Source organism: Ursus arctos, unplaced genomic scaffold (assembly GCF_023065955.2).
Source record: "Ursus arctos isolate Adak ecotype North America unplaced genomic scaffold, UrsArc2.0 scaffold_16, whole genome shotgun sequence".
Lineage (NCBI taxonomy): Eukaryota > Metazoa > Chordata > Mammalia > Carnivora > Ursidae > Ursus > Ursus arctos.
In genome coordinates, this window is record NW_026622830.1 from 25,737,720 (window position 1) to 25,762,624 (window position 24,905).

General features: G+C 53.9%; 1 protein-coding gene across 1 annotated transcript; it reads right to left on the reverse strand.

Annotated features, from left to right (window-relative positions):
* Window positions 1-1,274: 1,274 nt before the first annotated feature.
* Window positions 1,275-24,464, reverse strand: XKR7 (XK related 7). Its single transcript, XM_026502856.3, has 3 exons — window positions 23,878-24,464; window positions 3,832-4,034; window positions 1,275-2,590 (listed from the first exon to the last, which is right to left on the reverse strand). The coding sequence occupies exons 1-3, from the start codon at window positions 24,462-24,464 to the stop codon at window positions 1,635-1,637; spliced, it is 1,746 nt and encodes a 581-aa protein (XP_026358641.1). The 3' UTR covers window positions 1,275-1,634.
* Window positions 24,465-24,905: the final 441 nt, after the last annotated feature.

Sequence of the window (24,905 nt, forward strand, 5' to 3'; positions counted from 1 at the left end):
GGGAACGCTCCTTAGTTGGCATGGGGGAGTAGGGACATGGGGGGTGGCTCCAAGCTCTGTTTAGAGGCTCTGTTCCCTCACCCCACAGAACTGCCCGCTTCTTTGCTCCCATCCTCCCCAACCCTATCCAGGACTGGCTGTCGCAGACAGAAAGGAGGGGCCATGGGCAAGGGGTCCCATGGGCACCCCAGGATGTTCGGGAATAGACTAGAGGTCCTAGAGATTTGTCATATTGGAAGCGAAACAAGCCAGTTTTCCAGCTGCTATCCCAGGGAGCTGCCTCTGCAGCGTGGCAGAGAGCCAAGATTTATGTCGTGTCCCCAGAGCTAATTTTTTTCAGCTGGAAACCAGCTGGCAGTTGAAATGTCTCAAGGGTTGTGAGGACAATTTCCTCGGGGGAAGATGACTGTGGACCAAGGTGGATGGGGCATAGAACTCCTATAAACCCCAGAAATCTAGAACTGGAGTAACCGTTCCTAGAATATTCCACTCACATGGGGTTCTAGAGCCCCCTCCCCCACCCCCATGGGAGGAGCTAGAATCTCTCAGAGCAGAATAGCAGGGCCTTCACCCTCATCACAGAATCCAGAGCAGAGTGACTCCCTGGACATTTTATCAGCTAAGTGTGCCAAAACTTAACCCAGCATGAGAATGTCTCTCTGGAACAGTTTCCTCTGCTGAATGTGCTAGAACCTCATGTATAATTGAGCCCAGAGTATCTTCCTAGACATTTTATCTGTTGTATTCAAGACCTTTATCTAGAAGAAGCGCTCTAGATACTCGTCTAGAACAAAGAATGGCTCCTGGAAACATTTCACCTGAGGGGTCTGGACCCTCAACCGCAACAGAGCCCACAACAAAGGGTGTCTCCTGAGGAGGTCACTTTGGGAACATTCTCTATGTGGTGAATTGAGGGTTCCCCTCCCCCACACCTGCTGTCCCTTCACGCCTCTGCCGGCCTAGACCCCTCAGTTGCCTCGGGGTTCTTCCTCCTGTCCAGCTGCAGCCCTGTCAGCCCCCGCCCCAACTCCCCAGCCCACCCCAACTCCCTCCTTTAATTCCCCTCTTGCCCAGGCTCCGGACCTCGGACCCCACAGGAACTGTACCAACCTTGTCCACCAGACGCTCCCACCTCCCCTCACATCTTCCACGGCCTCCTCCATCCTTCTCAGAGATCTCCTCTCCCCAGAGAAGCAGCCCACCCCCCACACCCCCGAGGAGCACAGGGCCTGGGTCATGGACCCCAGACAGTGGCCTGTCTCTGGCAGGTCCGCCAGGTGCGACATGTGGGTGACTCCAGGCAGGGCAGAGGGTGGGGTGCCCCCGGCACCAGACGTGGTATGGAGGCCTTCATGAAAGTGGGGGAGCTAATGAGGAGTGTAGCACCAGTTGATTCCCTGGGCCCTAGTTCAGGGGAGTTTAGGAAATGGGCCACAGGGCTGAAAACAGGGCCTAGGGCTGGGGCCTCCACAAGGCTGTCCCCTCCCCTGAAAGAACCCAATGGTGGGCCACTCTACCCTGGGACCAACAGATCCACACCCCTTTTAGCTGGGTGGCCCTGAAATTCTGGGCTCAACACTGTGGTTGATGTGGGGTCAGCCAAGCCTGTCCCTCTTTCCGTGGGAGACTGTGGCCTACACCGTGGTCTCATACTCCAGCAGCTCCTGGGCGGTCCCCACGCTCCGGTACTGCAACCGAGGCGTGGCCGGAGAGGAGTACTCCAGCGCCAGAATGGTCTTCCGGAGCCGGCGGTCAATAAAATGAGCATCCCAGGCAGGGTACTTCTTCCGGGGCAGGTCAATCCGAATGACAGGCCCTTCTGTCCGCAAAGGACGAGCCACTGGGGTGGGGGGCACGCCAGGCCGCACCTGGAAGACAGGTGGCGTGGGGGTCCCTGCGCGCTCGCCCCCCACCGGGGCCCCATCCCGCTCTGCGCCTGTAGTCCTCGGCAGGGACCTTGGGGGACTTGTGACAGCGTCGGCGGGTGGGCCACAGGGTCCGGGGGTCTCCGGGCAGATGCAGCCAGGCGTCTGGGGACCCAGCATGGGCCCGTTGGGGTGCAGGAGGCAGTAGTAGACGCACATGAAGAAGATGCCCAGCGCGAAGCTGGAGGCCACCACGCAGACCAGGATGAGCGAGCGGAAGTCGGTGGAGAAGTTGCGGCTGGAGTACCAGAAGCCCGTGAGCGCGGCGTTCTCCAGCAGCACGATGCAGTAGTAGAGGGCCATGCGGCGGCGGCTGCGGCCCTCCTTGACGTTGAACCAGCAGAAGACGTAGATGATGCCCACCACCATGTTGTAGATGATCTCCTCCCACTTGGACATGCAGAAGTCCGTCTCGCCCTGGATGACCCAGAAGGTCATGACGCACCAGTGGGCCACGATGAAGATGCCGAAGTAGAGCTTGTAGACGCTGGCGAAGAGCGCGAAGGCCAGACTGCGAGCCGCGATGGTGAACAGGTGCCACAGCACCTGGGCCACAGCGCCCTTGTAGGACAGGGGCCGCTTGTCGTCCCGCGAGTCCCGCAGCACCTTCTGGTAGGAGGCCAGTGTCCAGGCCAGGGACACAAGTGAGGCAGAGGTGGACAGGGCTGCAGAGACAGGGTGAGGGCAGGGTGGGCTGGGTTAGGGGTGGGTCTGGGTCAGGGGGTTCTGGGGAGAGGGGGAGGGTGCTGGGTCAGGAGCTGGGTTCTGAGGAGGCGGGCGGGAAGGGTCTATAAATCAGGACGGCTGTGGGGAGGGTCTGGGTGGGCGGTCTTCCAGAGCAATGATGGGAGCAGGGAGAGCGGATGGGGCTGGTACTCCTGCAGGAGCAGGAGCATAAAGGAAGAGGGAAGGTGGGTGACTTTGGTCTTCATAAGGAAGTTCAGGGCCAGGTCTCTAGAATAGGGATGTCAGGGTTCAGGGGTCTTGGTGGGAGAGTGGGAAATTAAGGTCCAGGATTCTGGGAGCGAAAAAGAAGGTGAAGAGTTGGGGGGGGGGGGAGTCATGATTAGGGCATGGAGGAGCCAGGAGGGGACTGTTAGTAGCTATAGGCCCCCAGGGTGAAGCTGGGGTGTGGGGAGGGGTACCCAAGCTGAGCACAGCTGAGGGCATGGGAAGACATCTGCGGTGGGAAGTTTTGATTGGGTCCCAGTATCCTGGGCAAGGGGTCTTGAGGGGCCTGAGAGGTGGTGATAGAATCTTCCGGGTCATTGAAGGTGGGATGGACAGTGTCTGGGTGGGAGGAGCTTTGGGGGGGTGTTTCTCTGACAGGGAAGGGGTTGGCCTGGTCTGTCGGAGTTAGGGGAGGGGCAAGGTTGGGGGCAAGTGCAGGGGGACCAGGAATAAGCCTGGGAGGAGTCCCCAGGGAGTAAAGACCATTGAGAGGGTAGATGAACAGGCTCTCTGGAGACTGAGGGTGACTGAGCAGGTCCGGGAGTCAGGGGTGTCCCCGGGGGGCTGGGGACGCAACCTGGGATCAGGACAGTTTGGGGAATGAAGGGCGGGGTCTGAGGTGTGGTGGTGGGGTAAAGGGCCTCTTTGGACTTAGCAGAAATGGGGTCCTCTCTGCCCTGGCAAGGGGGAGGGAGGAGGGTGAGATCGGGGAGCACCCAGGGGTCCCAAAGGGAGGAAAGGAGGTGGAGGGAGCAGGCCCCTCGGACTCGAAGGGTTAAGTGGGCCGCTGGAGGGGCCACGGGGATCTGCAGAGGCCGGGAGGGCGGTGAGAGTAGCGGGGGTGGGGCCTCCAAATCCCCGACAGCGAGGGGGCCGGAGTAGGGGGGCCCCTGCAGCGGACTGCGGAAGAGGAGCGAGCCCCGGGGCGAGGGGCGGGTGGGAGGGCGGAGCTCACCGGGCAGCAGGTCGGGCTCGCCTCCGTGGTGCACCAGGAGGCTGAGCTGCAGCACTAGCTGCGGCGCGCTGCGCAGGAAGGTCTCCAGCAGGCGCAGCATGCTCACGTCCGCGCTCTCGAACAACATCCGCCAGTAGAAGTGGCGCCGCAGCCTCTCCCCGCGCCAGCGGCTCTGCAGCCCCAGGTACATGGCGCGCAGGTACCTGCGGGAGGGACGCGGTGCTCAGCCCCCGCGCGCTCAGCCCGCTTGCGGCTCTCAAGCCGCCCCCGGCCCGCAGGCTAGCGAGCGCCAGGGGCGGGGGCGCAGTGTGTCGTCGCGCGCTGCGCCGCGCAGAGCCTGTGTCCTCGGCTGTAGAACCAGCTCCGGGGCTGTGATCGTCGGGGAACTCCAAATGGGCTCATTAGCTTAAAGCACTGGCATAAAGTAAGCCCTTAATTCAGCATTCTCATCATCATTCCCTGCTCTGGGGCCTGCTTTCTTTGCAGGGTTCCTGACCCCTTAGAGTGCACTGAGGTTAGCCCCGTTATTATCCTCACCTGACAGATGAGGAAACTTGAGACCCAGAGAGGTTGCCACCTGTCCAAGGTCACACAACTAGAAAGCAGTGGAACCAGGGTTCAAACCCAGGCAGCCTGGTTCTTTCAGGAACAGTCCCTGGTGCCAACCCCCAGCCTCCCTGCCTGTTCCCCAAGGCCACCTCTAAGTGCCCAGGTCTTCCTCCACAGAGCACAGGGAAGCTGCTCATAGGTCCCCTGGCAGGTGAGACTTGGCTGCTTCCTCTTGAGCCCTTTCTCCCACCAAACTTCATGGCTCTAGCTGCTCTGCACAGGCCACAGACCCCGGCTCCTGGTGTTCTCCCTCATCGCTGGGCTTTTGCACCTGCTGTTCCCTCTGCTGTTCCCTGTCCTCCAACTCCACTCCAGCCCCACCCCTATAACTCCTGCTTTTCTTCCAAGGCTCAGCTTTTAAACGTGACCTTTCCCAGGAAAAGATCACTTTCCACCTGGGGTAGGGACCTCTCCAGACAGGCTTCTGTTTAACCCACAGTGGGCTGTGACTGCCTGGGTATGCAGCCGTCTCCCCCAGACTGAACTCTGTGAGGATGACTAGGTCAGCCTGATAACAGCTGTACCCTCAGTTCTTAGCACACAGCAGGTGCTCCATCCGTGTTGGCTCAAAGAGTGAATGCAGGCATGATTGCAAGTTTGTTTTAATTGAATGGAACTCTGGTCACCCGGGAGCGGGTATGGAAGGGATTCTGAAGTCCTGAGTTCAAGTGCTGACTTTGCTTCTAATTTACTGTGTGCTTTTGAGCCAGACCCTCTCTGAGCCCTAGTGAATCCCTTCCAAAGTGGCTGTGAGGATGAAATGGATTTGAAAATGCTCTGTCCCTATAAAGTGCAGTGCCCATGTAGGATGAGAAGGAGTCTGCCACCCAGATCTACGCCCCCAACCCCCAAATTCTCTGATTCATGGAGCAGGCACACCCTTTGCTGAAACCAGAGAGCACTCCTCTAGAAGTTATCTCCCCAGAAATCAGGGAAGAAAATCCCAACACAGATTCAGTGATCCTATTACTTGAATCTGAGATTGGAGAACCAGGTATTTGGGGGTCTATGCCCAGATGTGAAGTGCTGGCATTTTTAAGGTGTTGTTTGGGAACCTGGGGACCAACTGTATTCAACTGTGTGTTGCCAGCCCAGGAGAGGAATCACAGTACTCCCTGGAATTTGGGATCAATGGATACCCAGAGTTTCCCAGACTGAGTATCCCAGGCATAGCAATGGTGTGGCCCTCACTGGGCCTCAGTTTCTCTAACTGCCAACAAGAAGGATGGGCTTGATGACTCCGGAAATCCTTTTAGAGCTAACGTTCTGGGACTCAAACTCTCCTCCCTAAAACATGGCCAGAAACAGTCCATTGAGGGCCCTCCTCCCCATCCCTGGGTCTTCCTAGCACCGATCAGTGGTGTAGACACACCCTCAACATGACACAGTGTGGGACCAGCAGCTGGGAAGGGTAAGAGCGCTGTTCCCTCAGAAGCAGAATCAACAAAAGCAAAGGCCCCTCCGTCTAACTCTCCCATCCCATGCTGGAATTCCTTCGGCAAATCCTAGCCCCGTGTGTTTACTCCTTCCGCTTGCACGCTCCCCAGGATGGGGAGTCCTTACGTCTTGAGGCAGAGCCTTTGCCTTCTGAGCACCTCCAAAACTCGATTGTGTTTCTTTTGATGCACAGAAATTTGTTTCCCTGTACTTTCCATTCTCTAGGCCCCTGACTTCCCCCCACACAAGGATCCCTGCAGCCCAAATCATTCATTCACTACCAAATATATTTTGATCACTTGTTATATGCCAGGTCCTGTGCTCTTAAGTATCTCACACTCCCATGGGACTGGGACAAGATACCATCTGAAGTAGATGCTCTAAGATGCTGTGGAACCTGGAGAAGAGATGGGCAACTTTAGCTGGAGTGGGGAGGAGATCAGGGAAGACTTCCCAGAGGAAGAAACATTTGATCTCAGCTTTAAAGCATGGGTAGGATTAAAAGGCACACAGGAGGCAAAAGGGCATTCCAGGTGGAAGAATCAGCCGACGCCAAGACATAGAGACATGAGAGGGCGTGGCCTTTTAGGGGAATGGATAGTGGTTTGCTGGGCCTGGAGGGGTGGCTTTTCACTGGAAGGGGCACAGGAAGACTAGAATTGTGAAGGGCATCAAATTCTGGACTGAAGAGTTCATATTTTATTTTAAATCTGAATTCTATCCCACAGTCAGGGGATGTGTGATCAGCTTGCTGGCTTAGAAAGCTCGCTCTGGAGGCTGGCTTGGAGGAAAGCCAGGAGAGGCTGGGGTTTGGTCCAGGCCTGAGCTGAAAGGCTGAACTAAGGCAGGGCACCGAGGAGGGGCAGAGAGCAGAGGCGGAGATGGCCAGGGGTGGGGGGCTACGGGAGAGAGACCAGGACGACCTGTAGGGCTTCTGGGGGCCCAGAACCACAGACCACCTTTTCCAGCCTCTATCTTCCCCCAGACCTATTCTCTTCTCCATTCCTGTGGCTCTGGCTTTGAACAGAAAGGAGAGACCAGCTGGTCCAATGTGAAGGGGCCTGGGGAGTTGGGGGGAGGGCGACACCCTGGAAGTTTCTCTCAGGCTGGAGGACCATCTGTTTCCTGGCCCGGGTCAGCATGAGGGAGGCCCCGGCCAGGCCAGTATCCATCACCACCTGACAGGCTGCCTGCCCACCTCCCCGCCACTCCTGCCCCCTCCTCTGCCAGCTCCCAAGGCCCCTTGCCCCAGATAACCACAGACAAAGGGCTCACCCAGGCCAGGGCTGCTGTGGGCCAAGTGGGGAAGGGGAGGGGAAGAAAGGAGGCCTCTGAATCCCAAAAATGTGGCGTTGGGCAGCGTAGAAGAGTCCGGCACAGTCTGGGGATGAGAGGACCTGGGTTCAACCTCACTGCCTCTTTTGGCAACAGGACCCAAAACCGTGCCTGTTCCTCCCAGCCGGCACTAAATGCTCGTTGCCAAGGGCCTGCGAGGTTTTCACGGGCCTAGGAAAACGTTGGAGGCCTGGAAAAAAAATTGGCTCTAAAACACAGGGAAAAACTGCAGAATCAAAATTAATAAATGTTTAATTAAATGTCTGCAAAACAGAACATGATATCAGCCAGTCGACTGCAATTTGGCTTTTATCTGGTTATATATAATTTACATTTGGTGTTTGATGTGGCTGCATTTTAATATGCTTGATAGATATGGGGCCCACAAAGGTTTTAAAACAGCCCTGCCCAGGACATGTAACCTAATTTCCCCGTGCCTCAGTTTTACCTTCTTTAAGAAGGGGCCAGCACTCACCATCCTGCCTGTGTCACAGCCCCTGGGGCGGGGTTCCGAAAGGCAAGATGGCAAAATGCTGGACTTGCGGATTTGCTTCCCAGCCCTGACCTGCATGCTGTGTGGCCTTGGGTGGTCTCTTTGCTTCTCTGAGCCTCATTTTCCTCTTTGTTGTGAGGTGATGGGTTTGAAAATAATTTGTACAGTAGGCGGGGCGTGCACGTAGAGAGAGGGAGCACAGGCTAGGTGGAGGCCCTCGGGCTCCTCCTGATCACCAAGCAGCCTCTCTTGAAACCTCCTCCAGGAAGTCCACCCTATTTCACTCTAGTTGACGGGAAGTTGGAAGAAGTTGATTTTCACCACAAATGGGACCAATACCACCCACAGAGAAGGATGCCTCATCTCAGAGAAAGGAATCCCACCTGGGGGTGGGGTGCAATTGGTCTCTAACAAAAGGCATCTCCAGTCCATCCATTCTCTCCACTCTGGTCCAGACCACCACCATCTTTTACCTTCTCGGTGGGTTCCCCGTATCCACTCCTGCCCCCCTGTAGTCCATTCTCCACGTGGCAACAGGTGGGATCCTTTAAAAACCAGTCAGATCATGTCATTTCCCTTCTCAAAACCTTCCAAGGGCCTCCCCTCACACTTGGAATAAAGTCCAAGGGTTTTCCCTTGGCTTGCGGGCCCTACACCATCTGGCCCTGCTTATTTCCTCATCTCGAGCCACTGCCTCATTTGGTGCCGGCCCTCCAGCTGCCCTGGAGGTTCCTTGAACCCAGCCTAACGTTCCTGACTCAGGACCTTTGCACTTGCTACTTGCTCTGCCTGGAAGGCCCTTCCCCCAACACCCTCCTGTGGCTAGTTCCTCCGCGGCTCCCATGTCACCTTCTCAGAGCGCCCCCCCCCCCCCGGGTCACCTGTCCCACGTGGGCCCTCCGCCCTCACCAAACCACTCTCGTCTGCTGCACTGTCCCGTCAGGTCTTCTTGGGAACATACGTTATCAATCTTATTAACGTACACATTGATTTTCTGTTTTACCACTACGGCCCTATGAGGGTAGGGACTCAGTCTGCCTTGGTCACCCCTGTCCCCTCAGCATCCGTGCATGTAGTAGGCACTCAGTAAATATTTGTTGAATGAAAAAGGTGAGAGAGCGTTTGCCTGTGTCTTTCTCCAGACCTTGGAGGCCCCGGGGCTCCTCTGCCTGAGTTGGCTTACTGCCAGGACACCTCATGGGCAACTCCTGTCCTCACTGACTCATTTCTATCCTTCCTCCTCCAGGAAGGCTTCCCTGATACTTCTTAGCCTGGTTGGGCCCCCCACAACACTGACTTCAACTACCCGAGGCCTGTGTGAACCAGACCTAACAGGTTTACCACCGCCCGCTTTACCGTGTGTGGGAGCAGGTGCTCAGGGGTCTATTTTGGATCTAATTTGCTGACTGCCTGTCTTGTGCTCAGAGAAGCATGTCCAGGAGGAAATTGGAAGAGCAGATAAATGTGTGTTGTTGAAGATGGGGTTGGGGGCAAAAAAACCACACGACTCTAGGGAAGAGAAAAGGCGGCAGGTAGGGTGTGAAACCTCTTACCCAGGCATCCAGAAAGCCACCTCTTCTGACCCCCGTTGCCTCTGAGAGTAGGCAGCAGGGTCAAGAAATGGACGGAGCTCATTCCTTGTTCCCCGGGTCCGGTCGCCTTTGTCCCCACACCTGGGGGGGGGGGGGCTGCTCCTCTGTAATGGGTAGAAGGAAGGAGGAAGGGATCTCATGTCCCTGAGAAGCCAGGAAGCTTCTGGACCCAGTGCCTGGGTCGCCCTGTCTCCCCCTTGGTTTTGGTTCTTGTGTCAGCTGGAGTCTCCAGGACGAGTCAGGATTTCTGGTCTGGGCCTCCATCTCCATGCAGACGGCCAGCTTGGACCCGTCCTTCCGTCTGCCCTCACTTCTGGGTCTGGGTCACTGTCTCTGTCTGTGGCTCAGTCGGCCTGTTGTTGTGTCTGTCTCTTGAACACGGGGTTAGCCTATTTATTTATCTGTTTATCTGTCAATCTGTCTGTCAGTCAGTCTTGCCCTGGGACCCTGGGTCCGTCCACCTGTCTATCCCTTGGACTACAGGTCATGTTGTCTCTCAAATACTATGTCTGTTAGTCAGACCGACCCTAGGGTCCTGGGTCAGCCTGTCTGTCTGCTCTTAGAGGCTGGGAACCTGGGTCTGTCTGCCTGTTGGATGTCAGGATAGCTTATCTGTCCCTTTGGATACTGGGCCTGCTTTTCTGTTTGTCTGTCTGTCTCTAGAATTCTGGGTAGGCCTATTGGTCCGTCTGTCTGTCTTCCAGTGTCTTGGCTGCCTGGTCCATCTGGTGGTCTGTTGCTCAGCTCGTGGCTTGGCATGACTGCCAGCTTTCCTGCCATCCTCCCCTGCCTGCTCCTCCTCTCCCCCGACTCTAGGTCTCTTTCTGTCTGTCTGCGTCTCTCACATCCTCAGCTCCTCCATCTGTCGGTCTCGGCGTTTCTGAGTGTGTGTTCTCGCCCCTTTCCACTCCCCCTCACGGCTCCGGGCCAAAAACACAGCAGCTTCCAGCGGCTCCTGCACTCGGGCTCCATCCAGGAACCGCCCCCCTGCACAGCCAGCTCTCCTGTCTCCCCCACGGGCCAGGCCTGCAGACTCTGGAAGGGGAGCAGGTGGCTCGGGGCAGGCAGGGCTGGCCAGAAGGAGCAGGAACTGCAAAGAGCTGAGCCCCTTACTGTTCTGTGGGTCTGTAGGGGGACAGTGTGCGGGTGTGACTAAGGATGATAATAGCTCACATTTATTGAGCGCTAACCGTATGCTAAGCCTTGTTATACAGAATGTCCATTCCTCACAGCCAGTCTTTGAGGTAGGCACTATTCCTATCCTCATTTTACAGACGAAGAAACTGAGAGCCAGGAAGGGAGTGGGGCTTGTATAACGTCCCACAGCCAGTTAGTGCCAGACCTAGGACTCAGACTTGGCCCTCCATGGGCCCCTGCCTCGGAGAAGGTGGTTGGGTTCCCTGGCAGGTGTGCAGTTTGGCCGCCAGGGAAGAGTTGGATGGGGACAGACCTGAAAGCTTTACCTGGCATGGCATTGGTTCGGAGAAAACAGGAGGAGGGGTGACCGTAGTTGTTGGAGTCAGGGGACCCAGGCTCAATCCTTCACTGGACTTTCTGGGGAAGTCCAAGTCCTCTGGGAGCCTTGGGTCTTCTGAAAAATGAGCCCTAGTAACTGGACACTTGCCTACGGACAGGGGTTTCCATCAGGCCCCTCGCCCCACCCATTCAGTTCTGGTAGCAGTTGTCCTGAATCCAAGTCCTTCCCTCCACCAGGTGGCACCACTCTGGCACCGGCCACTGAACTCCAAGCCGAGCCGGGGCGGCCTCCGGCCTCCCTCCTCCCTGGTCTCCTTCCTTCCTTGCCCTCCCCGAGCTGCTTCTTCACACAGCTGCCTGGGGGGGATCCTGTAAAATCCTAGATCAGGTCGTGCCATGCCTTAGAGTAAACTCCTCACCACGACCTTTGAAGCCTAGTGAGAGCCAGTGTCCACCTCCAGGACCTCGTCTCCCTCCGCCTTCCCCCTCTCATGAGTGTCCAGCTGTTTCCCGAATATCTCAAGCCCATTCCAGCCTCAGGGCTCTGCCTAGAAGGAGCTTCACCCATGCCTGGCAAATTCTCATTCTTTTCGTCTCAGCTCAGTGTCACTTCCTCAGGGAGGCCTTCCCAGATCCCCCTCACCTCCCTTCCAAAACACTTCTACACGCCCCTCTGGCCACTTTCCGTCCTGTCACCCTGCTTTCTTTTCTTAATTAACACATATCACAACCTGAAATGGTCTAATTTCTCACTTCTGTATTTGTTGTCTGTCTCTCTGACGGTCTGGGGACCCTGGTTGTCCTGTTTTCTGCTATGCTCCTAGGGCCTGGCATAGAGTTACTGTTCAACATATATTTGTTTCTTGAATGAGTGAATGTGTGAATGTACTTTATAAACTCTGCTTTATAAGCTCCCCCAAGTAAAGGCGGTCAAGTGCAGAGGGAAAGGACCCAAGCTTGGGAGTCAGGGAGACCTGGGTTCAGATTCTAGATCCAACATTTACTGTCTGTGTATTCTTGGGCAAGCTGCTTCCTGCTTTGAACCCCTCGGCTCAATGCCCACTTTATGGGGTAGCTATGAAATCAGAAAGTGGTGATAGGCATAAAATTCCTAGCCCAGTGGCGGGCACTCGACCAGCGACCAGCGGGAAGTTTGAGGAGTTGTCTGACTCAGAGAACTAAGCAGGGAGAGGAGGCCTCAGGGCTTCCAGTTTAGTTCCTGGTAGGCCTGAGACCTGCTCCTGGACTGGCCTTCCCAGCTGCTCATTGAATCTGTCCCCAGGAGGCAGAGGGTCAGAGAAGTTCCTTTGGGGAAAATTCCTAGGGCAGGGTCTTCTTTGGGGGGGTCTTTGTCCTTCCCCTGAAAACAACGGCCACTCATTGAAAGGCCTTCTGAACATACTTGGCTAAAATCCTCACTGCAACCCTGGGGGTTTTGGGGACATGATCCCCATTTTCCAGATGAGGAAACTGAGTCTCAGAAAAGAGGAGGTTTATTTGACATTGATTCACGCAGCATTTTAAAGAACCTACTATGTGCCAAGAACTGTGCTGAAAGGGCTAGTGGTGAGCTAGACAGACCCAGCCCACCTGGTGTGGCCCCAGGAGGAGACCTGGACAATGTTTAGATCAGCATGTAAACTGGTAATGACGAACATTCCATGGGTTCCAGACATGCTCCAAACAGGGCTGTGCTCTAGCACTGAGGAAGCCCGGGCCTGGCCCTGCTGGCAGAGGCGTGGCAGGCAGGGAAAGCTTCTGCAGGAGGGGGCTGCTGAGCCGTGATCTGAAGCAGGCACAGGAATTAACCCAATGAAGGAGGGAGGGTAGGGAATTTCCGGTGGAGGAACAACATGGGGAAAGGTCCTGAGTGGCGAGGAAACAGTAGATGGTCAGAATGGCTGTAGCTCAGAGAAGGAGGCGAGAAAGTGAGACGTGAGGGGGCCATAGTGAAGCCTTTGGCCTTTATCATAAGAATAATGGGGAGCCATGGAGAGGTTTTAAACAAGGGAGCAATGGGAGCAATGGGAGCAATGGTAGAACTAGCTAGAACTTCTGCCTTTTAGAGGGAGCACTCTGTGGGGAACAGAGTGGGGAGAAGCAAGGGGGCAAGGTGGGAGCCCAGTTACAGGTGAGAGGTGAGTATGGCCCCCCAGAAGGGCATGGACTCCAGAGGCAAGTAGCAGGCATTTGGAGAAGTGACTCACCCAAGGTCAATAGCCAGAAGCATCACAGCTGCATCTCAAATCAGGAACAGTGACTCCCCCATTTCACCACAGGGCGCAAATCAAACTGAGTCAGGCCCTGAGGACCCAGATGCAGTCCGTGGGTCCTCTGGGAAAAACTGGACTCCCCTCCCCGTTACCTGCAAGGGGGCCCAGGAAGCTCTTGTAGGGAATGGCCTTGAGGCTCCCTTCCCATCTGTCTATCCCTCAATGCTGAGCTCTCCTGTAAGGATGCAAAATAGGACCTTCCTGGGGTTGGCAGCCAAATGAGTCATAAATGTCAGAAAAGAATGTGATTTTACACGTTTGGCTCCCATTTCGTGCAGTGCTGAGAGCTGGGCTGTTTCCCTCCTCCTTAGCAGCCCTCTACGAAGTCACGGCACCTCTTTTTTTGCTGGGCTAAGGCCAAACATTTCCCTGCCACTAATTTTAGGCTCCGGCTGAAAAGCTGAGACCCTCTCCCCTCCCACCCACTGCCACCAGCTCTTCTTTTCACTCAGCCCGGAAGCAGGCAGCCCCTCTCCAGCAAAGCATCTGGGACTGGGTTCCCACCTCCTTTTCCCTTCACTGCATGAATGCAGCCAGATCTCCTCCTCTCTCTGGGTCTCACTTTCCCTATCTGTGAAATGGGTGCAGAGCAGATATTAAAGCCCAGTACCCCATATTCTAGCCCAGGGCTCGTTGCTCCCCCACCCCCCACCCCTGCTTCTCTCTTTTCCTGATATCCCTGGGCGGAGTTGTCCCTGTGAGGCAGGGCATGAGCCAGTGGGGGAAGGGGGTTTGATCCAGTCTCCTGGTGGCATCTGAAAGTACTTGGAGACCAAGGAGGGCAAAAAGTGCCATTTCTATCTGTCCCTGGCCTGTGAGCCCCTAGAAGGTAGAGAGGCCAAGCTGTTATTATGGGGTACTCTGGGGAAGGAGAGATGGGTGCCTTGGCTAGAAAGCAGAGAAGCTCTAGCTGATTGCTGCCCTGGAGAATGTTGAGCCCAGTGTGGATGGAATTTCAATTTTTAAAGAATAGATGGAAATTAGAATATTTGTGCAAAAAAAAATTCCAATTTGGAAATACTGGCAACTCATTTTTTAAAACACCATATGAATTTTTATTTATTTTTATTTTTTTTTTTTTAAGAGAGGGATAGAGGATGGGGAAGGGGCAGAGGGAGGGGGAGAAAGAGAATCCCAAGCTGGTTCCATGCCCAGCACAGACCCTGACTTGGGGCTCGATCTCACAACCCTGAGATCATGACCTGAGCTGAAATCAAGAGTTGGATGCTTAACTGACCGAGCCACCCAGGCGCCCCTACCATATGAATTTTTGAGAAATTATTATTCCTTTTTAAAGGTGTAGTAATGGTATAACGTATTTTAGTTATACTTTTTAAAGGTCTTTTTATTTATTTTTTTTAAAGATTTTATTTATTTATTTGAGAGAGAGGGAGAGGGAGAGGGCATGAGCAGGGGGAAGGGCAGAGGGAGAAGCAGACTCCCCTCCAGCAGGGAGCTCAATGCAGGGCTCCGATCCTAGGACTCTGGGATCATGACCTGAGCCCCAGATAGATGCCCAACCGACTGAGCCACCCAGGCACCCAAAGTCTGTCTCTTTAGAGATGTACTGAAATATTTATAGATGCAGTGATATGATGTCTGAGATTGACTTCAAAATAACATGGAAGGGAAAGAAATGGGGTGGGGTCTAGACCTATGGTCTCCAACATCGACGTGTCCTACACTCGCCACACATGGCTATTCAAATTTAAATTCATCAAAATTAAATACAATTTAAAATTCAGCTTCTCAGTCACACTAGGCACACTTCAAATGCTCAATAGTCATGCCTGGCTAGTGGCTACTGTACTGAACAGTGGAGGCATTGAGCATTTCCATCACAGCAGAAAGTTCCATTGGATGCCGCTGGCCCAGATAAAGCAAGGTTGGCCAGGAGTGAATTGTTGAAGCAGGGTGGTCGCACAAGGGGGATCATTATCCTGTTGTCTCTACTTTTGTATATTTAAAAGTTTCCCATAATAGGGGCGCCTGGGTAGCACAGTTGTTAAGCGTCTGCCTTCGGCTCAGGGCGTGATCCCGGCGTTATGGGATCGAGCCCCACATCAGGCTCCTCCGCTGGAAGCCTGCTTCTTCCTCTTTCACTCCCCCTGCTTGTGTTCCCTCTCTCGCTGGCTGTCTCTCTCTGTCAAATAAATAAATAAAATCTTTAAAAAAATAAAAATAAAAATAAATAAAAGTTTCCCATAATAAAAAGTTTCATCGAGCAGTAGGGAAAAAGTACTGCGTGGGCCAAACAAACACAACCTCAGGCTGGATTTGCCCACAGGCCACGGATGTGCAACCCATGGTATGGCAGCTAAGCCTCGTAAAGCCCCCAACTTCGATCCACAGAGTCTTAAAACTGTAAGGGGCTTTACAGATCATGTAGTTTACCCTCCAAAGCTACAGCTTCCCTGCCAAAGTCAGCCACTTCCGGCTGCACGCGTGTGGCCCCAAGGAGTTCCCAGCCTCAGGAACAGCCTACTCTGTCCAGGGCAGCGGGGGACAGAGTGATTGTCCTGATGATTGTTCTAGATGTCTTGCTCCTATTCAAACAGAGTCTGCCTCCCTTGGACCTTGGGTTGTCATCTGTCCTCACACTATCTCTGGAGCTAGTCTCCTTCCTTGAAAGACTGTCTGTGGATGACCCTGAGGCCCCTCCTCCACCTGCTGTCTTGTGACTACGTAAGTGCGGTGGGCTCTCCCTGGGCCAACAAGAACAGTGAGAGCAGTAAGTACCTTCTGAGCATCGAGTCTGTGAAAGTCCTGTGCATTTACATCATCTAGGGACGTGTTTACAAGAACCTTAACAGGTGGGTATTATCACCATCCCCATTTCACAGATGACGCTAGAGCTCTGGCTGCTGAGGCCATGTGCCCGGGGTCACACAACGAGGAAGTCCTGGAGCCATGAGCCCACCAGCACCCCACGCTCTCTGCTACCTGCCCTCGCGTCTGAGTCCGAGGGAACTCAGCCAGTGTTCTTGGGCCCCTAACTGGACTTGACAGGTGGGGTAACTGAACCTCAGGCAGGGAAGTGTCCTGCTGAAGATTCTGATTTCAAAGACACCATTTGGTTCACATGAACATTTACTGAGCACATACTAGATCCGGCTTGTAAGCCAGCCCGGTGGCCACACCAGCATCCTCCTGGGAACCTAGCCCCGGCGCTGTTCCTCCCACATCTCATACAAATATAAATGCATTGCCTTTAGCCTGCATTTGTCCACTGCCAGTGTGGAAGGCTGCAGATGGAGGCCTAGCAGACCCCAGCCGTGCCCACAACTGCCCTGGGGTCCCACACTGCCTTTGCACCCCCCCACATCAGCCACGGATACAAAGCCTGCTTCAACAGACTCCTGTTCTAGTAACTGCGAGGGACCTCACCAAAGCTGGCCAGGTGCAGGGTCCCCAACAGCAACAGAGGCCAGTCACCGTGGGGACCAGAGAAAAGAAAGGGCAAGGCCTCAGCTCTCCAAAGGCTTGTAATCTGGTAGGAAAACCAGGAAGGTGGGCAGGCGATCACAACAGAACACCATCAGGGCTGTGGGGCTGAAGAGGACTGAGTAATTGTGCCTAGAGGGAAAGTCTGAGAGGAAGAACCCAGCCTGTTAACAGGGGGTACTTTATATTCAAATCAAATTTGAAAAATATCTGATTTTTTTTCCTCTTCCCAAAGCAATATGTGATTGATTGTGTTGTAGGAATACACTGAACTAGCGGAGGACAGGGTTGCTTGGTGGTCACACATGTGGGCTTGGGAACCTGACTGCATCCCTTTAAACCCCAGCTCTGCTACTTACTAACTGGGAGGCTGTGACCTCTTTGTGCTGTAATTTCCACATCTGTAGGATGGGCCCATAACGCTAGCTCATGCTAATTGAGCACTTATGATATGCTGAGTCCTTTGCAAAGTATGTTCCTTATATTTATCGGTAAGCCTTCACAGTGGCTACCTGCTAGCCATGGGACATTATCCTCCCATCTCACAGATGAGGAAACTGACAGAGGTGAAGTGACTTGCCCAAGGTCATACGGCTCACACGTGGCAGAGCCAGAGGTTGAGCTCCACAGTCCTTGTTCTTTATTGCCAGACCCCCTACTTGACAGAATTGTGGTGAAAAAGAACGATCTCATTGAAGTTTCTATAAATGTAACTAAAATTTTCAATAATATCTGACTTTTTAAAAGCAGGTGAATATATGCTTGTATTTCTTGGTTAATTATAAACAAAAGGAAATCTTTTAGCAGTACAAGAACTATCTAATTAGTAAGTGGAAATCTCCATAACCCCACCTCTGTGCACCCCCCCCCCCAGATAATGAGGGGAGAGGAGTCTTCTTTATACCTTTTCTGTGTCGCCCGAAGTTTCAACAAGAGCCTATCGTTCCTTTATAAACAGACAAGACAACTAAACAATTTCCACTTTAAAAACAACAACTGGCTGGACTGAGGGAGTGGGAGGTGGGGGCTGAAGGGCTGAGGGCACAACGGGTTTGTCCAGGGAAAGCTTCTCAGAATAGGTAGCATTTGAGCTTGGCTTTGAAGGATGTGCAGAATTTCACTGGAGGAGAATGGGACAGGGTGTTGCTAGAAGGACCACAGGCAGCGGCTCGCAGGCATGAAGGGAAAAAGTGTGTGGCTTGGTTTTTAGAGCGCTGGAGCAGTGAGGAGACAAAGGGCAAGAGGCCAAGGGCTCCGATGCCAAGCTAAAACATCTGGACCTGCTCGAGGGGCAGAGGGGAGCCTAGGCTGGCCCTCTGGGTCCAGAGTGGTGGCAAGGTCAGATCTGAGCATTCGAAATATCCTTCCGGCTGCAGGTGGAGGCGGGATGGGGTGGAGTGGGGTGGGGAGGGGGGAACTGGAGGCTGATAGGATTTCCCAGGGGAGGAATTTCAAGACCCTAACAAAGGCAGGGTGGTGAATGGAGAGGCCAGAGTGGATCCCAACCCATCCTCCTTCCCCTCCCTAGGGACCTGCGCCCCAGCTGCCTAGGTTCAAAGCCATTTCCTGGCAGCCCTCCATCCTCCCCACAGGGCTTCTCCTGTGTGGTCTTTATAGATCAAACAGGGGGCGCTGGGCCCAACTGCCGCCGCTGTGTCTGTTAGGAGCAGCTCTAATGGCCTGTTGCAGCCGGATGGGCAGGGAGAAGAGGGTGGGGGGAGGGTGGAGCACCTCCTGGAGAGGGGTCTCCCAGGAGGTGGGTGGTGAAGCTGGCCTGGAGCAACCCTGCAAAGTCAGAACAGGGAGGAACCTTGAGGATAATCATCGAGTTCCGGGGGGGGGGGTTGGGGGTTATAAACATGTTTCAGCTGTGGTACAGTCAAAACAAAATCCTAGATAGGTAACCGAAATATCAGAAATGAGAAACTCAGAGATTTCAGGTTGAAACGATGGTGCGAAGGCAGTGAAAGCGTTTGAAAACCACTATGGAATCCAATCCCCGACCCGTTTTATAAAGAATAATACAAATAGTAAAGGCTGAAGAGAATTGCACACTTCCTGTGTTCTAGGCGCCGTGCTAAACACTACGTATACATTATTTAATTTAATTACCCCCTCAAGCCACATGGGAAATGTACTATCATTAGAATGTCCATTTTGCAGATGAGAAAATCAAGGCATGGACAAGTTATGCCATTTGTCCCAAATCCCAGAAAGTGGCAGACGCAGGATGCACAGGGCTGATTCCAAAGTCCGAGTTCTTAGTCATTAACATTCTGGCCCCCGTGGGGAAAATGACAAAAGAAGGACAGATACCCTGTCCACTGTGCCTGAAACAGACCTCTACCCCTGCGGCTACTACTGTGGTCCAGCCCCCGTCCTCCCTCACCTGGATCACGGAGCAGCGTCCTCCTGGGTCTCCAGGCTTACCCTGGCCTCCCGCCACTCTCTTTTCCAGCAGCCAGCGTGCACGTTGTAAAACAGAAGCCAAGACCCTATTCCTCCCCTGCTCAAATCCTCTGGGGCTCCCACTTCACGCAGAGTGAAAGCCCTAGTCCTCCCGAGGCCTATGAAGCCCTGCGTGATCCAGCCCCAGCCAGCCTGTCCACCATGGTCTCCTCCACCTCCCCTGACTCTCTGCTTCGGCCATACAGGCCTTCTTGCTCCTTCTCTTTCCCTCTGCCTTGGGCATCCTTCCCAAGGCCTCCACATAGCTCACCCTCACCTCATTCAGTCCTCTGCCCACATGCCACCTCCTGGCAGGGCCCTGCCCAGACCACCTTTCCTCAAAGGGCCACAGCCTGCTCCCTGGGACTCCGTAGCCCCCTGCGCTGTTTCACTTTATCCATGGCACTTACCAGTTGACCCGCTAGATTTCGTATTATATTTACAATATATATTATATTTGATTGTACTGGTTTATTGGTTCCCCCCGTTAGACTATGGATCGTCGTGAGAGCAGGGCCTTTGTCTTAGTTACCACTCTATTCCCAGCATGTAGCACAGTGCCTGGTATACAGCAGGTGCTCCATATATTTGTGGAATGTATGACTACAGATGAAATGAACAGGTAGCTTCGAGGCCCTCTTGCCCTCCTGCCCCCTCCTTGGCCATGTGCGAAGTCAACAAATCTTCCACAGGGAACAAAGACCAGGCTGATGGCACTACTCACTCCAAGCGTCCTGAATACTGAACAGTGGGACCAGTCCTTTGCTAAATCCTGGGTACACATTATCAGATGAAAGCTAGAAACAACTCAAGAGGTGGTACTATTATGGCCCCTAGATGACAAAGGCACAGCTCAGGCACCGAGAGATTATATAGCTTGTCACCACCACATATAGGAAGTGAACTGAGGACATTTGAATCCAGAGTCCATACTCCTAACCTTTAAGCCAAGAATATAGCTTCCCAGAGAGAAGACCCAGAAGCTGACTTTCAAACCCAGCTGGTCACTGATTCATTTCAGAACTTCTCTCAAGTGCAGGTTTGTGAGGAGGTGGAGGGAGAAGTGCTGGGGCAGAGAGGGAGTGGTTAGAAGTAAGGCCTTCCCTCTAAAGGCCTGCCTGCCTCCCTCCCCATTTTGGGTCCCCAGATCCTGACAGCCTCAGAGGAATCCCATGCCAGATCATCTCCCACTAATTGGCTTAGCAAACTATGCTTATCTGGGCAAAGCTTGGCCCAGTGAGTTCAAGATTAGGGAAAGCAGGATTCACGGTTTGCCGCTCTGCTGCTCACAGGGTCAGAGAAGACAGGGTTAGGACTTTAATTGGCTTAACAACCCTGAGTGGCTTAACAGCTGCGAGGGTTAGGGTTGGGGAGGGATGAAAACACAGGTTGCTGTCCAGCTCACAGCCAGCTTCATGTCCCACCAAAGGGTTGATTTTCTCAGGGATCCGTCTTTGTGTGGGGCCACTGCTCTGAGAGCCTCCCATGCAGCCCATGTGGGGTGCCAGAGACAGGGCTTGGGCTTGGGAGCTGGAAAAAGCTGGGTTGGCACCTCCCTTCCCCCCACTTCCTCAGTGGATGACCTTGGACGAGTTACTTGACTTCTCTGAGCCTCATTTTCTTGTCTGATGGGGTATATCAATGGCCAAAGAGGAGAGGTTTCAGGGGAGAACGAGATCCAGTGTCTGGAGACCTCACCTCGGGCTTATTGGGACGAGGTGGGCACACAGCATCCATGAATTCCTTCCCCCCCTCTGCCTCCTCAGAGCCCCATTTTGTGTTTAAAATAATAATAATGACACCCATTTCACAGGGTTGTTTGGGAACAGAATCCAGCCTTATCAGCTGAACCCGTGTGCTGCCAGGTCTGTGTTATCTACCTCCTCCGAGGACTCAGACTTTTGATTCAGCGTTGTTTAAGTTAGAGGAGTTGAAAGCTATTTTTATAATTCAAATTATTTTATTCAGAAGTGCGGGTGTGGGATCAGAAGGTGGGCTGGCTAGTCTCCCAGCTTGGATCCTGTAGGGCTCAGACACACCTCTCCTTCCTCATTACTCCAGGTTCCACCACTCAGAACATCTGCACCAAGGCCGGCTGAACAGTGAACATGTTCATTGTGGGAACATTTCACGTGGTAAGCAAACATATGCCAACATTGCTTAATTTCTAGGAATGCCAGCCCCGTGGCTTCTATCTTGTCTGGGTTTTCTTCCATGTAGCCAGAACCTCAGCCATTTTAGAATCCAGAGCTTTAGGGACAGGGGTCCAGAGGCTTTAGCTCTGATAGCCAGTCCCAGAGTCAGAATTCCAGAAAGGGGAAGCTCCTAAGGTCATCGGATCTGATATTCTCATTTCACATACAGGGAAATTGAGGCCCAGAGATGGGAAGAGTCTCACCCAAGGTCACCTAGCAAGCTAGTTACAAACCCTGATGGAGTCATGGGTTTCCTGATCCACACCCCCAGTCCAGCACTTTCACCACAATACACACTTTCTCCTCATCCTCGCCCACAATGTTCAAATCCCTCCCCCTCCTTTCACATTCTTATCTCAGTGCAGCAGAAGCTCTGACTTCCTATCTCCTGGAATCTTGGGATCTCAGACTCATAATTCTTTGAGCCTGGGGGACACTTTAGTGGCAGAACTGCAGGGTGGATAAATTGAACTTGGGCTTTGAAGGCAGAGAGTCCTGAGTCCCAGCTCTTCTACTCCTTAGCTGTGTGACCTTGGGCAAGGATGCCCCCTTTCTGAGCCTCCATTCCCTCAGCTGTTAAGTAGGAATAACAATACAACCACATCCCAGGAGTATTAGGAGGGACGCAGCAGATGAAACAGGTAAAAAAGCAACCAACAGGCTTGGCACAAAGTGAATGCTTCATAAACTAATTGTTATAGAACTATAAATTAGGGCTCTCACACCCCTAATGCCTAAGTGAAATGGTCCAGATGTGATCAAAGGGAATGAAACTGGACAAACTGAAACAAATATATACCCTGTCTAAATTGCTACAGGCTCCATACTGCTAGATTTCTTTTTTATTTTCCAGGAGAAGCTAGACCTCTGGATTTTTGAAATACTATACAAGCCCCATAAGACACTTCTGTATGCCATATTCAACCCCTGGGCCATTAGTTTGTCATCCCTGCAAAATCATCTCATCCCAACGCCCTCACTTTACAACTGGGGAGAGTGGAAATAGCCCTTTTATCTGGGAAGCTATGGAGCTCCATGGACCCTCAGCCATCCCCAGCCACTCCCCTGAGACCTCCACCCCCATCCCCACGGCCATTTTTTGCCCTGTTTGAGGGAAGCTCAGTTTATGTTCAAGAAGGAAGTATTTGTTTCTTGTAAGTAGATTCAGAACAAGGGAAGGAGGGGGTTTGAGGTACCCAGTGAGTTGAGGGGCAGCTGGCCCACTTTAGGCTAAAGGGAAAGGGGGATGAAGCTTTGGCTACCAAGAATAGGAAGTTACCATTTCAGAATCTAAAAATATCTATCACCATCTGTCCACTCGGGCACAGAATGATAAATGCAGATTAGTTCCTGGATGTAGACATGAATATTTTTATGTGTCAAGCTAATAATAATAACACCACCTTGTGTGGATAGAGCTCCACCTCCGTATTCCCCCAGGGCAAGCTAAATGGAATACACACATCATCTCAGCAAGGCATGGATGGGGAAACCAAGGCAGAGAGAAACTCAGCAACACAACAACGGTGACACAGCAAGTGAGCAGCTGGGACAAACCCTGGGAGTCCTGTTTCCAACCCTCGCCCAGTACTGAATCTTCTGAGTTAGGCAGAATGTGTTAACAAGTAGCAGAATAAATATAACAACAGCAGTAATCACCCTTTACATCTCTATAGTGACTTTGACTTTTTCCATGCTTTCCCCACATCTGTGATCATGATGATTTAGTATGTTCCTAAAATACATTACAGTCTCCAAGACCTTCACACAAACCTCCTCTCACCTGACCAACCATCCCAACAGGTAAGAAAATGTAATGGTAGAACAATAAGATGAGATAAGTAGGGATTCTCCCTCATTTCACAGGTGAGGAAACTAAGGCTTGGAGGGAGGTTTATCTAAGATCACATAGTGGGCAAATTCCTTCTGGCAGTGCACAGTACAGCCTAAGCTACCAGAGCAATTCTGATTCAAGGGGAACCCCAGGTTCAGAATTCCCCCTGTCACCAATTAGCTCAGCTCAGCAGACAGCCTGGAAGTGGGCTGCTCATAGAAAGCCTCAGTTTTGTTTTACTGCCCTGGGATTAAAGGACAGCTAGTGGCCGTCTAATCTCAGATCGAAGATCCCAAATTCCTTCAGCCCTGTTGGGGTGGGGGAGACACTGGGGGAGTCCTAGGAAACAGAAGAAGCCAGACAGCTTCTCAGCAGGGTCTGGCACTTCCTTAACCAGAAGTCCAAAAAGTTTGGGCGGGATATTCATTTAGCTGCCTCCAATTCTGTTTCTCCTGGGAGGTTGGGAATGGACTGCAATTCCAAACAGAATCTTTTGAGAGCAAGGAAGGACTTCTGAGATCTTTCCTAAGCTGAGGCTTGGCATTCAGGCAGAGGAGTGGGTCAAGGCTGGAGGAAGACCTGGGGCCCTGTTCCAAGCTTCACACACCCCCTTCAGCCCCAGGCCCTCCTCATTCACACCCCTGAGGATCACTTTCTCTCTCTTCTTGCCCCATCCCTTCCTCCCTCAATGGCCAGATCAGAGAGGATGGCACGGGGGTTGGTCAGAGTTTGAGGGCAGAGGTCAGAGAGAAGCGGGCAGAGAAGAGATCAGAGCTGCAATAGGGTGGGGCGGGGCGGAGGTCAGGATGCAAGGGGGGCCTGGAGAGGTCAGAGTAGGGCTGGGGCGGCAGGTAGCCCCTTGCCACCCCCACTCCTCGAGCTCAGCTCCCTCCACCTGCGCTTCTCCTACCTCCAGACCTGGCCGAGCTGCAGGAGGTGGACGAGGGTCTGCAGCAGCCAGACGCAGAGGCGGCAGCAGCGGCGGCGGTAGGCGCTGGCCGAGGAGGGCGCGGGCCCGGGACCCAGCTGGGGGCTGACTTCTTTGGTCCGGAAGGCGGTGGCGCTGTCCTTGGTGCTGATGGAGGGCCCGCCGGGGACGCTGTCCTTGGTGCTGACGGCGGGTCCCGGGGCGCCCGCGGGATCCGAGTAATCGTAGACGAACCAGCGGAAGCTGAGCAGCTGCACGACCAGCGAGGGCAGGAGCACGAATAGCAACGTGAGGCCGAAGTAGGTGCGCTGACCGTGCAGGTAGTAGGAGGCCGCCAGCCACAGGTCCGTGGCGCCGTCGGAGAAGAACACGAGCAGCGCGCACAGCACCCAGCAGCAGTCCCGCAGCTCGTAGCGCGGCCCCGAGCCCCCCGCCCCGGTCACTCCGGGGCCCCCGGCCGCCGCAGTCGCCTCCTCCCCGTGCCCGCCCGCACCACTCCGGGCTCCTCCGGCCGCCCCCTCCGGCCCCGGGCCGGCCGCGGCCGCCGCTCCATCCGACTTCGCGGCCATGTTGGCGGAGCAGGAGGCGGGGAGCGACTTCCGGGCGGCGGAGGGGGTGGGGTGCGGAGTGGGGAGGACCCTGTGCGGGAGGCTCTCGCCTCCTCCTCTTCCTCCTCTCTTCTTCTTCCTCCTCCCTCTACTTCAATTATTCATTCCCCTCGGCGCCGCCCCCGTCCCTCCCCCACCCCGCCAGGGCTGCGGCCGGATGGGGGCAGCTCCCCAGGGAAGAGGGGGAGGGGAGGGGAGAGCATCCCAGGTCACCCTCTCCTTCCTTCCTCAGAGGCGTGGGGCCTGAGCCACACGCTTTCTGCCTCTCATCTCCACCCCACTGCACTTCCTTATGTCTTCTTTTCTTCACCGCTCCCTTCTCCATCCTCTCCTCTTCCATTTATCTCCTCTGTTTACCTCCAGTGGCCTAGGTCTGAAGAGGGTAGAGGTTAGGGGACTTGG

Bases quoted from the DNA above. Each gene is read 5' to 3' on its own strand.
- XKR7 (XM_026502856.3), bottom strand. From the start codon at position 24,464: ATGGCCGCGAAGTCGGATGGAGCGGCGGCCGCGGCCGGCCCGGGGCCG. The intron at 4,035-23,877 runs GTAGGAGAAGCG...TCCCTCCCGCAG, and splicing joins CAGCTCGGCCAGGTCTGGAG to GTACCTGCGCGCCATGTACC. The intron at 2,591-3,831 runs GTGAGCTCCGCC...CTGTCTCTGCAG, and splicing joins CGAGCCCGACCTGCTGCCCG to CCCTGTCCACCTCTGCCTCA.